Source organism: Phycodurus eques, chromosome 19 (assembly GCF_024500275.1).
Source record: "Phycodurus eques isolate BA_2022a chromosome 19, UOR_Pequ_1.1, whole genome shotgun sequence".
Taxonomy (NCBI): domain Eukaryota; kingdom Metazoa; phylum Chordata; class Actinopteri; order Syngnathiformes; family Syngnathidae; genus Phycodurus; species Phycodurus eques.
Window position 1 is genome coordinate 3,471,881 of NC_084543.1, and position 13,260 is coordinate 3,485,140.

The 13,260-nt window shown below is 43.4% G+C and overlaps 2 protein-coding genes across 3 annotated transcripts; one reads left to right on the forward strand and one right to left on the reverse strand.

The window, feature by feature from the left end:
* The first annotated feature begins 384 nt into the window (after positions 1–384).
* On the forward strand, positions 385–7,557 carry rhot2 (ras homolog family member T2). Of its 2 annotated transcripts, none has more exons than XM_061705716.1 (19): positions 385–549; positions 1,763–1,821; positions 1,992–2,073; positions 2,184–2,227; positions 2,321–2,374; positions 2,466–2,518; positions 3,055–3,163; positions 3,278–3,379; positions 3,461–3,559; positions 3,659–3,767; positions 3,862–3,982; positions 4,078–4,162; positions 5,131–5,276; positions 5,362–5,462; positions 5,925–6,055; positions 6,144–6,224; positions 6,300–6,422; positions 6,704–6,906; positions 7,121–7,557. In XM_061705716.1, the coding sequence occupies exons 1-19, from the start codon at positions 474–476 to the stop codon at positions 7,236–7,238; spliced, it is 1,896 nt and encodes a 631-aa protein (XP_061561700.1). In that variant the 5' UTR covers positions 385–473; the 3' UTR covers positions 7,239–7,557. The 2 variants fall into 2 exon arrangements, with proteins under 2 accessions (XP_061561700.1, XP_061561701.1); XM_061705717.1 differs by having other exon boundaries at positions 453–574.
* A 1,492-nt stretch (positions 7,558–9,049) lies between these two features.
* On the reverse strand, positions 9,050–10,245 carry LOC133417706 (histone H5). Its single transcript, XM_061705718.1, has one exon. It carries the CDS (start codon positions 10,000–10,002, stop codon positions 9,382–9,384), a length of 621 nt encoding a protein of 206 aa, XP_061561702.1. The 5' UTR covers positions 10,003–10,245; the 3' UTR covers positions 9,050–9,381.
* Positions 10,246–13,260: the final 3,015 nt, after the last annotated feature.

Here is a 13,260-nt window from a genome sequence, read left to right on the forward strand (position 1 = left end):
ATTTCTAATGTGAATTATTAACCAATTATTTCGTAAAAATAAATCCATTTTAGTAATAATTTTCCACTTTACTATTTAATAAATCCAATTTCTTTTCTCATCTCATCATCTGGTAGTATGGAGGACCAATAATGCCGAAATCAAATATAGAAACATTAACATAATTAAGTAATTTAATGTGTCATAGAGTTTTTAATTATTTTTAAATTTAATTATTTCAATGTTTACATATTTTTATACTTATTTTATCGATTTATTTTTATTTTTCACTATTTAAATGTGTTGCTCCAGCCCGGTCCAGTCCAGGTCAACTGTGTGTAGCGTTCCGCGTGTCCAGCAGAGGGCGTCTTTTCTCACCCTTCCTTTTGAACCGGAAATGTACGACTTCACCTTGTGTCCAAAAATTGCAACGGAGCGGAGCGAACGAAGAGGAGCACATTTGGGGGTCTTTTAGCGAAAGTGTTAACATTCAAATGAAAGACGGATGTCCCCGTAGCACAGCGCCGTGCGTAGCTGGTCTTCGAACGGGAAGGCAACATGAAGCAAGACGTGAGCATACTTTTGTTGGGGGAACGTAAGTATGACAGCTGACGAGCAGCTAGCTGATTAGCAAATATTAGCTGTTGCGGCTAATTGAATAACGTTGTGCTTTTCAAGCCAATATGGGCGGTGACCTGTATGAAATATAGAGTTCATGTCAACAAAATAGTTTGGCGGTTTACTGCGTAATGTTTTTATTCCTAGAAGTATCGACCTCATGCTAAATAGATGACGTGAAACTTGACATGATGGTTGTGCTAAGTTGTCACTGGATGCCCTGTTAATTATGTTGAATTCGTTTCCAAAAAAAACATGGTTCATTGAAATACGTTTATTCAATTTCATACATTTGTCTCATGAAAAGTATGGTTTAGTAAGTGGGTGAAAAAGACAAGATCTCATTGTTTAGAAATGTGTGTATTGTAAACAAACAAAACAAAACAGAATTTCCAAAGAGAGAATTATTTGATTAGTTATTTCCTATCCTATTTCTGAAAATCGCTACTTTTACTTGTGGTCCAATTGGACATCGCACACGAACCTGAAAGTAATACATCTTTTACAACAAGCTGACATGGAGAAAATCTTAAAACACAGACAGTGACTGTCGTGTTTTTTTTAATAATCGTGTGGCACATTCCAGAAACCACCTGGGGGCCCAACGGACGCCGCTCGGTAGGATGAGGGCTAAAAATCAAATGTGGTGCTTGAGTCCCTGTTTGCCCACACCTGTTCTAGACTCTCCTACATTGACAGCTACAGTACATAAAGCACTGCAGTCTGATTAGCTTGTCCTTGAACTTATTGAACCATAGTATAAGAAATGTTATCAGTTACCTGTTTGCTTTATGATCAGACACGCATGGGTAGAATGTAGAACTTTGCCACTGATTGAAGATGTTGGTTGGGGCTGGGCCGTATCAATTTTAAAATAACTTGGAATCGATTCATGTCGCTTCTTTGGAAAATATTCATTAGAGGGCTCACAATATTATCTCCTCAATGCCAGCTTTGTTGTTGGTGTAAGCAGTGCATGTGAGCGGAGACACACTTTGAAGGGGAAAAAAATATGTTCGCCCCCTAGACAAATAAGATCGATAAATCGCCCAGCTCTAGTGTTGGGTATCAGATTCGCAAGTGTTTTTGTGATACATTTGCCAGCATGCAGCTTCAATATTATGTGCATTTGCCACTTGCTTGATCCTTTTTCCCATTCGAACAGCCATGGTGGGGAAGACTTCCCTCATCATGTCCTTGGTTGGAGAGGAGTTCCCCGAGGAGGTCAGTGTCCGCACAGTTCTCCTCTCATCAGCCTCTTCCTTGCTGAGTTTTGTGTGGTGGGGCTTTAAATTACATGGCTACTTTATTTTTGTAGCTGCTATTTGCCAAAACAGATAGTTGGTAGATGGTATGTAAAATGTTACAGGATACTAATCAATGATGACTCGCAGGTTCCGTCTCGAGCTGAAGAAATCACCATCCCTGCTGATGTCACTCCAGAGAAAGTGCCCACACACATCGTTGACTACTCAGGTAAATTTGTACGTAGTGCAGTTTGCTATATTGTAATAAAAATTGTGTTCATAGTGCATTGAGAGTTTTGTCAGAGCTTGCGCATTATGATTGTCCAATAACTTTGACAGAAAAAGAGCAGAGTGATGAGACCCTTAGAGGAGAGATCCTCAAGGTGAGCACCTAAATGGATGTATAGGACATTTGTCATTTTTATAAAACACGCAAACAACATGCATGGCTAATAAGCTCAATTTATCCCTCGTAGGCCAATGTGGTGTGTTTAGTCTATGATGTCACCAACGAGGACTCAATAGAAAAGGTAGTTTTCACATACACAAGCACTTTAAATTTGTTTACTAGCATATGAAGCATAAAATACTCACTATGTTCCATGTTGTTGTTTTCTCCAGATCAAGACAAAATGGATACCTTTAGTAAATGGCGATGCAGAGAAAGGAAACAAGTATGTAGCAACTTGTAAAAGGAGTCATTGTGATGAGCTGCTAGGCAATTTCACCCTGCACACTTGAATGCTTTTTCCAAAAAAAAAAAAAAAAATTAACGTAAATGTATAATTGCTAGGGATGTTAACGGTACGCCAAAAATTCATTTTGGTACATGCTTTGCTTTAACGTTCACCATTCGGTTCACATCAGGAACAATCGGGTAACAAATTGTAAAACAAATTGCTAGGGTTTTGTGTAAACAGATATTTAATGACATGAAATGAAAACGCAACAGTTTATCCAGTCCTATTTATTTATAAAGCACATTTTTAGAAGGCTGGCACGGATTAACGGCATTTTTATTCATTTCAATGGAAAAAGATGTTTTGAGAAATGTGTTTTGCGTTACAGTGTGGTCCCAGAACAAATTAAACTCGTATCTCAAGGCACCGCTGGAGGGTCAGATCTGATCCACAGTCATTGAGTTTGACACTTGTAAATTACAGCATCACAAATATGCGTTTGTTTATTTATTTTTTTTAAATCACGTAAGAGTTCCAATCATCCTCGTGGGGAACAAGTCGGATCTGCGCTCGGGTAGCTCCATGGAAACCATTCTCCCCATCATGAACCAGTTTTCTGAGATTGAGACGTGTGTCGAGGTAACATTTAACTGCCCTTGACGCCTTTCATTCAATATTTACCTGTGCCCGAGCTGTTCATGCAGTGTGCTTTTTTCTTTCTTTCTTTCTTTCTTTCTTTTGTTTTCCCTCGAGTGTTCTGCAAGGAATCTCAAAAACATATCGGAGCTGTTCTACTACGCACAGAAGGCAGTCCTCCACCCCACCGCCCCTCTGTATGACCCCGAGGACAAACAGGTGGGCTATTTTTCAAATAAAGTCCCGGTTCCCTCCATTTATATTTGTGTTACCTAGTACTTTTGTTTTCTCCCCTCACAGCTCAAACCTCTGTGTGTCAAAGCGCTCAGTAGAATCTTTTACATCTCCGACCAGGACAACGACCACGTCCTCAGTGACGCTGAGCTCAACTGTTTTCAAGTGCTCATCACAAGCTTTCACCACCACGTGTTCCAGTTTGAAGTGATGCCAATTGACCGGAACTTCTGTTTTGTTTTGTTTTTTTAAACCTCCCTTTAGAAATGTTGTTTTGGAAATCCGCTGGCGCCAGAGGCCTTAGAAGATGTAAAGACGGTTGTTTGGAAAAATACGAGTGATGGAGTGCAGGACAATGGCCTGACTTTAAATGGTAAATAGTTCTCTTTGAGTGTTTGAAATGTAACCGTTTTTTCCCCCTTTTTCTTTTACAATGCCACTCTCCGCTAAGAGCTCTTATTTTCCAGGTTTCTTGTTCCTTAATACATTATTCATCCAGCGTGGCCGACATGAAACCACGTGGACAATCCTCAGGAAGTTTGGTTACGACGACAACCTCGAACTGAATGATGATTACCTTTACCCCGCGTATGTCAGCTGACATTTGTACTGCTCTGTTGTTGTGGTTCTCGTTTTTGTGCCCGCTAGTCACACATTCTTGTGCTTGATTTTTATCACGGCAGCCTACGGGTTCCTGCAGGCTGTACCACTGAACTCAATCATTTGGGTCACCAGTTCCTCCAGCGACTGTTTGATAAGTATGATGACGTGAGTAGCGATCTCAACTGATAGTTGTGGAAGGAATGGGCATTGTAAATCCCTTTTATCTCGTTTTAATTGGTCACTCGTATAACTGGAGCGATATTTCGTATGAATTGCTTCCCAACCTTTGAGCCGAGGCACACGTTTTACATGAGACCATTTTCACGGCGCACCGCCAAACAGAAATGTCACAAAAGGTTTATAGAGTGAATTAATTCAGATCCAGGCAGTTTGCTGCATAACCGAGTTGATTAAAATAAAATATTATACTGCCCGCCTAGGGCCAAGGCACATACACCAAGAAGGAGCAGCACAATGTGCTGAACTGAACCAAAAAAATGTGGCAAAAACTTTCTTTACATTGTATTTAATTATGTCATGACTGTATGTTTTTATAAAGTCAAACTTTATAGAGTTCAATTTTTCTGATTAAAAAGAAAATCTGAGGGAGCTGGAACGGATGAATAGAATTTCAATTCATTTCAGCGGGGAAAGATGATTTGTGATACATGAGTTTTGAGTAACAAGCGTGGTTACGGAACGGATGAAACTTGTATTTCAAGGCACCACTGTGAGTTGCTTCCTGAGGATTTGATTTGGAAAGAAATGCAGAACAAAAACTTTCATGTGGCAAAAATTCACTGTAACTTCTGCCAACAACTCAGGCTAAACTTGGCTCCTCCCTCCATACAAAGCTCTGACAACAGTTGACGTGTATTACGCCAACGTACTTCTTTGACACCTTTTACTACTTGCCATCGTAGGGTGGTAGAGAAAGAGCCCAAAAATACGCAGAGGATAGATAGTTAACAGATAAAAAATGTGAATTCTTGAATAACAAACTCACCGTATGTCTTGAGCATGTTGGGGAGGTGAGCTGTCAATTGCAATAAATGTGAAGTGTTGGCTTCAGGCTTTTATTTTTTTCCTCACCCCCACATCTTCTTTTAATATAAAAACATTCCCCCTCTCAGGATAAGGACTCTGCGCTGTCACCAGCAGAGCTGAAGAATCTGTTCTGTGCTTGTCCTTACATGCCGTGGGGCGCCGACGTCTACATGACCGTCCCGACAACCACCGAGGGTTACATCTCTAATCACGGCTTCCACTGTCAGTGGAGGTATGTGCTGACCTTTTTTAAGCATTCCGTAGATCACTAGCTTTTTAGATGCGTTTACTAGCCACGTGTTTTTATTAACATGCAGGCTGTCTGCTTATCTCGACATCCACCGTTGCCTGGAGCACCTGGGATACCTCGGCTATCCTATCCTCACGGAGCAGGAGTCGCAGACGGCTGCAGTCACAGGTGAGTGTATTTCTTAGCACGTGTGCTGCTTCAAATCACTGACGTAAATACAAAATGAAGGACGGTAGCTAAGAACATGATGCATGGGCCGTGAAACAACAATCCCAGTAAGAGGATTATTAGTGTGGATCTCGTACAATGCAGCCAAACGGATCAGCCTACGTAATTGTCCTTGAGATATGACACATATGTTAGCATTCGATTTATCAAAACATTTTGGATTAATTTGATCAATTTGTTGTCAATGAATCGATTCATTGTTGCACCTTGAAATAGTACTACTATGCAAATGTGTTTCACAACCTTTATTGAGCCATGGGGCGCATTTAACAGGAATAAATTAATACAATTTCATGGAACATGAGTGCTGTTTCAACTACTTTTTCCAGTTCAGAAAGCAGTGTTCACCCATGTCTTGGTATTGTATTTACATTTAGTCTTTGTTGTTGTTGAAATGCACAGTAACGAGAGAGAGAGACGCAGACCTGGAGAAGCGCCAAACGCAGCGTTCAGTGTTTCTGTGCAAGGTGATCGGGCAGCGGGGGACGGGCAAAACGACCTTTCTCCAGGCCTTCGTAGGCCGCAACACTGTGGTACGATGCCATCCGTTCGCCAGGAACATGAACTACAGAGCTGCGCAATCACGCTGCGGTCTGACTGTTGCATCTGTTGCTCGACCAGAACAACGCGAGCGGCAGCAGTGCCTTCTCCCCCTTCGCCATAAACGCGGTCCGAATCAGCAATCAAGAGAAGTCCCTTATCGTAAGTAGCCCCCGTCCTCATCTCGATGGCATTCTTCAACGGTTAAGCGTGCTCGTCACTCTGGTTTCTGTGCAGCTCAACGAAGTGGATGTGGAGGCGGACTTCCTGAAGGCGTCGGACTCCCACTGCGACGTCGCTTGTCTCATGTATGACGCCAGTGACCCACATTCCTTTGACTATTGCGCCAGCATATACAAGGTAATCTACTAATGTTCTCTTACAGCAAATTCAGTGTTTGTCATAATAATAAAAATAATAGTCATGTGAAAGCCCATAGATGGGTCAACAGAAATTAGCATAGTTGTTAGGGTAAACGTCAACCTTCGAACAACTGCTATTTGAACACACACGGAGCAGCAACACAAATAAACGGCATAGAACAATACTGACAGGCATATATTCGCTGTGGGAACAACTGCTATTACTGAATATTAGTTGGGGACTTTGCCTTCTTCACTTTGTTATTTGTTGTCACTCAGCAACACTACATGGAGAGTGACATCCCATGTGTGCTGGTGGCCTCCAAGCAAGACCTCCCCGAAGTCAAGCAATTCCACGGCGTGACGCCAGCTGAGTTCTGCTCCAAACACAGACTGCCTCAACCGTTGCCTTTCTCCTACACGTTTCCCGACTCCAGCACCAAGAACATCTACACCAGACTTGCCTGGGCTGCTGTGTACCCGTATGTTGGACTTTATAATGAACCCCTGCTCTTAACTTTAATTAAAGATAGAGTGAACATGGGGCAGAGCGATTAGTCGAATTATTATTAGAATTTTTTTTTTTGCAGTTTATGTAGTTCAGTGCGGCCCCACGAATCAGTCACTGAGTCAGTCACTCTGGTGCCATGTAAAGATGTGTTTAAGTCTGACCTATATTGTGTTTCTCCCCCTCAGGCACCTGAATGGTTCAGAGATGAGCAACACTTCATTCTGGCTGAGAGTGGCATTGGGCTCAGCTGTGGTTGCAGTTGTGGGTTTTGCTCTTTACAGAGTGGCTGTCAGACTGAAATGACCTGGGACAAGTTGAGTTTTTTTGTTCGTTTGCTCACTCCAGCCATACCGATGAAGACTCCCGATAGAGTTGTAATCTGCCCCGGTGTGTGTTGGAACTATCCTAGTGTTTGAAAAACACAGTCTTTGTGGTCCTTACAGTTCCTGTTTTTGCCATAGACCAGTTTTCTGCCTTACCTTCACCTGGTGTGACGTCTACTTGATTCACATAGAACACAAACGACAAGTTGAAATCCAAACAAGTGCGCTATCAAAATGGACAGCAGCCCGGAAAAGAAGTCCTCAATTAATTGTTCATGAGATTAAAACGTTTTATTATACTTGCAGTGTTTCCTTAGCAGAATTCAAAGCATTTTCAACAAATATCCAAGAATACCTGGAGCCTCTCAACTCAAAACTTTATTTTGACCATAGGTGCTAGATGGTTACGCCTCATGTTCACGTCACCATGAAGCAGCAACTAGTGAAGACATGTTATTGGAATCTTGACAATGCCCTTTGCCCTGAGAAGGAAACTTTGGCATTAGCTTTTATTTGATTGCAGTGAGGCCTCAGATGAAGACGAAATGGCTTCTTGAGCATGTTTGTTCATTTACTGCCGGCCGGTGAGATTGAAGGACACCCTTCAAATTTGGAAGAAAATGTATTCAAATCGCTACTCGGTTGCCATCTCTCTCAAGTTATTCTTTTTTTTTTCATTTTTTTTTTTTTAATTAAATATTGGAGACAAATTGTTTGGAAATGTTTTATTTTCCTTCCCCCGCTGAATGAGCTAGCTCCCCTGTGTTTACTTCTCGTTCAATGTATGTGATGTTGGGTTTTTCATAGTGAAAGTGGACCTGTTCTTAACATTCTCAATAGAAGAACACAGCTGTTACATTTACAGAAGCTGGCGTCTACATCTTCAATATTTCCCCGTAAGGGTAATACTTCCATCAATGTTTGTGGGTATTTTTCGTACATCCCAATTGTTTGAAAAAACGTGTCTGATTTGTATTTTCCTGGGTTTATCCCGACTCTTGTCCTAACAGTTGTCAAGGAAAGTTCCACCAAACCACCAGAAGAGAGCAGTATCAGATGTGGGTTGAGAAACTTGGGGTGCTCCTCCTGATTGCTGGGTGTAGATGTGTGTCAACTCATCACGCGATCTGCACTCCAGGCTTAAAATAAACTAGTAGTAAGTGACAATTGTCCATGATATCCTCTTTAATTAGTTAATACTACTAATTCAGAGGGTCAAACGTTGTTTTTTTTTAAATGACTGCATTTCCCCCTTGGTTCCTGATACTTAAGTTTCTTTAAAGGCTAAATAATGTATGTACCTAATGAAGTGGCCGGTAAGTGACCTTTTGATTCCTCATGCTTTAGTGTCTTAATGACTAAACGGGTTAAGTGTACAAAATGAAGTAGATGGTGATTGCGAAATCTATTAACTACATTAAACCCCCTTGATTCCTCATGCTTTTCCATAATGCCACATTATACTCCCATATGTCGTCTCTCAATGAAAAATGTATTTTGTAGATTCGAAAGTCGTCCCGTGTGGGAAATTAAATTGTGAGCGCAGCAATATTCAAGTATAAAACCACTGTATTGATGCCTCATCCAACGCTGAACAAAATGAGACCAAAAAAAAAAAAAAAACTGTATAGCTACCTTTTTGAGATGTTTTGTTTTGTTGTTGTTGTCCCTGAGCTTTAACTAGTGTACGTAAACTAAGAGTGTGCAAAATTCCTCATTCTCTTCCATAAAACCACATTCCACTTAAGTGTGGCTAATAAAGTGACAAGTGTCACCTGCTTGTCCTTCCTCAATTAGGAGCATGAAAAGAACTTTTGAAAACACGTTTTGGGTTTTATTGAAATGTCGTTCAAAGCGGCGTTCAGTTAAAAGACTTCGCACAATGAGGTGGATGGAATGAACGGATCCGCTACAGTAAAGCACTCGAACTTGGACCACGTCACTACAAGGGCTCCACCAATGTCACAAGCACAAGTGTACACACATGAATCCTTAAAAGCCGTCTTCATTGCCAGTTGCAATTGTTGGTGTCGTTGAGAGTTCGCGTGGGATCTTAGAAAAATAATACATATAGGAAAAGGCGTCCTTTCCGGAATATTTACACAGCGCGCGATAGTGTCCCTTCACTTCTTTTTGGCCGCTTTGGTGGCCTTCTTTGCGGGCTTGGCCTTGGGCTTGACTGGCCTCTTGGCCACTTTGGCTTTCGGCTTGACGGCCTTGGGCTTGCTCTTCTTCTGCGCCGCCGTCGCCTTCTTGACTTTGGCCGGCGCGGCCTTCTTGGTCGCCTTGACCGCCTTGGTCTTCTTGGCGGCCGCTTTCTTGGGCTTCACCGACGGCTTGCTCACCTTCCTGGGCTTGGGCGCCTTCTTGGGCGACTTGGCGGCCGGCTTGGCGGCGGCCGGCTTCTTGGTCTTGGCGGCGGCCGGCTTCTTGGTGGACTTTTTGGCGTCGGCGTCGGGCTTGGCGACTCGGAAGGATCCGGACGCGCCGATGCCTTTGGTGTGGCGCAGCATCCCGGACGCCACCAGCCGCTTGAGGGCCATCTTAATCTGGACGTCGGCGTTGTCGCCCACCTTGTAGGTCTTCCGGACGAACTTCTGGATGGACTGACGGGACGCTCCGCTCCGGCTGGCGTCGTGCGCGATGGCCGCTTGGATCATGTCCGAGTATTTGGGGTGAGATGCGGGCTTCTTGGGCTTGGGCGCTTTCTTGGGTTTAGCTGGAGATGCCGATGTCTCTGCCATGGTTCTTGTTTTCGTTTTTTTTAAATTGTTGTTGTTGTTGTTGTGGTTAAAGTTGGAAGCACAAACACAGGAGAGAGAGAGAGAGAAAAAAAAAAACCGTCTGTAGCTTGGCAATAAAACGACACAAAAACGAACGATCGCTTTGGGGAAAACAAACAAGTCCCAAATACGTCACTTTTTCTTTGTTGTTGTTAAAAGTAACGCGTGACGCGTCCGCGGACACCGACAAGCCCGACCAGAAGATGTCTTAAGTGTCTAATTCCGCCGGCGCGCCAGCGGTACTATGAAGCCTCTGTGCGGACGTGATTGAGAACAGCAACTGCCAGCAGCTGATCTAGCGGACTCCATGGAACTGGCGCTGTCCCGTTTGTGTTTCTTCACTCTCCCATTCCCTTCAAATAGAACAAGCGCGCGCCGGTTCCGACCCACGCGACGTTTCGGGCCAATAGCAGAGGCATTGGGCTTCCCCGGGACACGTTCGCCGTGTCTCGACAGCACCGAATAACAACTTTTATTCCACGAAAACCGGCCCGAAGTAATACGCGCCGCCAACAATTTTGCACGATTCGCGTTAAATTGACCCAAACAGACGGAACCTCGGGGCGAATCTCGTCGTGCATATGAAATGTGAATCTATGCTCTGTCGATTGCACGCAATCGGTTCGGTCCACGGTCCCGTTTTGGCTTTTAATACTTGCTTACATTTTCACAACTAACACAGTCCGGCCATTGACATCAAGTGACGCGGTCGAGATTATTTGCTGTTAAACCTCGTATAAATGAAATGTCACCGCGTCCGAGTCGCAGGTGACTCTTGTGGCGATATCGTGGGTTCATTTGTGTCGCGACACGCCGATGTTGTCGGCCCGGTTCGTTGTTTTTGGACCGAATTGTTTACATCTGTCACTATGGCGGTCGGCGCTCCCTCGCCATTGTCAGGAAAGTTGCCAACACATCCCGACGTGACACGCGTCGGCCGCGGGAGCAACGAATGCCGCTTTTATTTCGTGTGGGTGTCGGAGGAGGGTACTCGGGTGTGCACTTGTGGCTCCAGCCGCAAACGGGGGCTGCAGCCTCAAGTCGACGAGGTGCAGCGCTTCTCTTTTGTTTCGGAACTGACGCGGCGGCACTCAATCACACTTTCGGACGTGGGGCTTTTCTCCTCCAATTAAAATACTCTGCTGTCTTTTGGGAACACCGCCATCGTTCAAATCCACAAATGTAGCAATTTCTCAGCTTGTATTGTCATTTTTATGAGGACTGTCTCTCCCTGTAGCGCCATTTTGTCCCAGTCGCCGTTTGCCCCCCCCTCTCTCTCTCTCTCTCTCTCTCTCTCTCTCTCTTTCTCTTTCCCCCTCAACTCGACGTGACTTGTGCGTCATCTGACACAATTTATAGTATCATCACTTTACATGAGCAACCCTAATTGTTCGAAGCAAGGCGACACACACACACACACACACACACCCACCCCTGGCCGCTCCTTTGCCCGTAGGCGAGCCTGTGTCCTTGAAAGCAAGTACCCACTTGCTATGTTGTAGTAAACACAAAGCTAGTGGATGTGTATGGCAGGGATAATTGGGATTTGGGCGGTGAATTGTAGGCGAGGAGAGAGTTGTGCACAAGTGTTGTCATCGTTAGGGGAAGCTTGGGGAGTGAATCAGAAGTGATGTTGGTGATGGTGATGGTGATGATGATGATGATGATGATGGAAGCTGCCCACGAGCCCACCGTGGCTGCAGAACAATAGAAGCGTGTGTATTTCCTGTCCTATTCTAAACCCACGCCACAGAGCGATCGCCACACTGACGCATTTCGCATTTGAACGTCGAATTTGACCTCAGCCTGCCCGGGTTGATGAGCTCGCTCCCGGCCGGTAGAGGCGGTGGTGCTTTGTTGGACGCAAAGCAGCCGCTCGGCAGTCGCTTGTCCCCGGCCACACTGCTTCCATCGTCTCGGTGGAGGGCGGACTTTGATTATTATTACTTTCAACTTTGGGTGGCGCTAGCGTTTAATGATAAGCATTTGTTACATGCAAACATTCTGTCTGGGCAGATACATTTGAAGGGAAATGAAGTTAAAACATTTTAAGTGCTAAATTAGTCATGGGTAGTGTTTAATGGAAAAACAAAATGTCGTTGATGTCACAAAATGGGTCACTAATCAAATGATTGCAAAATGTGCTAAAGCAGTTTGCTAAGCGTCATCACTAAACTACAGTAATCATATGGTTGTAAAAAGAGATCTATTTAATAAAAGTTGCAGCTGAGTGTATTCAATTCCTCACAAAACAATTCCTAGCCTATGGGTGCAAAATGTCTATCTAAAAAAGGGATTTAACTACTATTTGAATGCAGCAATTTGTGTTGGGTGTCATTTGGGCAGCATGATGGTCGAGTTCAGGGTTTCCCAACATCTATTGAGGCAAGTCGCTCATTTTATGAAATCTCGTGGCACACCACCAAACCAACAAAAATGTCACACACAAAAAAGTATTATGGCTGCAACCATTCTGTTCTTGTCTTAATTTACTCACAAATTCCCTTCATCAGTACGAAATCCGGGCCTGCTAAATTGACGACAAAGCTGCTATAGCTGCAGGAAACTGTGACTTAGTCTCTCGTACAAGTGGCAACAGGGTTGTTGTACCTTCTATCTAATGGAAGAGCATTTATTTGTTCTATTTGTCACCACACGTTGCCGGCAGATAGGCTCCGGCTCACTTATGACCCTAATGAGGAGAAGAGATGGATAGATGGATACTTTCATTTGTAGTTAAATGTGGAAGTCGAATAATTGCAAAATGCACCCAATCAGTTTAAAACGTTATTGTTGTTGACTAAAATTTAAAAAAAAAACAAAAAAAATCAATGAAATACAAAAATTGCCAATGTTAATGCTGACCATCTTTCTGTAAACCGGTTTGCTTAAATTTCTCCAAAATGCAAAACTTTTCACAATATTAACTGTAAAGTGAGTATTTATGATCGTGCTCTCATTGATATTCATCTGACAACAGCAATGGTCACTAGCTGTTAAATCCTCAATAATGTGCGAGGAATGTGTCCAGCTTCTATAAAACAACGCAGGCCTTGTTTATCTATACGATATTTATGTTTCATGAGTATAGTAGTAGAAAACATCTACACCATAGTTGTTTCTTGTGCCTCTTAGTGCCTTAACATCAGTTCATATAATTTTAGCCGCATGACGCCTCGTCCTGTGGCTGGCCCAAAGCATTGTGGGCAACATCACCCA

What these genes read in the sequence shown, in the direction of transcription:
- rhot2 (XM_061705716.1), top strand. Translation starts at nt 474, where the DNA reads ATGAAAGACGGATGTCCCCGTAGCACAGCGCCGTGCGTAGCTGGTCTT. An exon ending in GAGAGGAGTTCCCCGAGGAG is followed by an intron (nt 1,822 to 1,991) that starts GTCAGTGTCCGC and finishes GATGACTCGCAG; the next exon opens with GTTCCGTCTCGAGCTGAAGA. An exon ending in TTAGAGGAGAGATCCTCAAG is followed by an intron (nt 2,228 to 2,320) that starts GTGAGCACCTAA and finishes TATCCCTCGTAG; the next exon opens with GCCAATGTGGTGTGTTTAGT.
- LOC133417706 (XM_061705718.1), bottom strand. Translation starts at nt 10,002, where the DNA reads ATGGCAGAGACATCGGCATCTCCAGCTAAACCCAAGAAAGCGCCCAAG.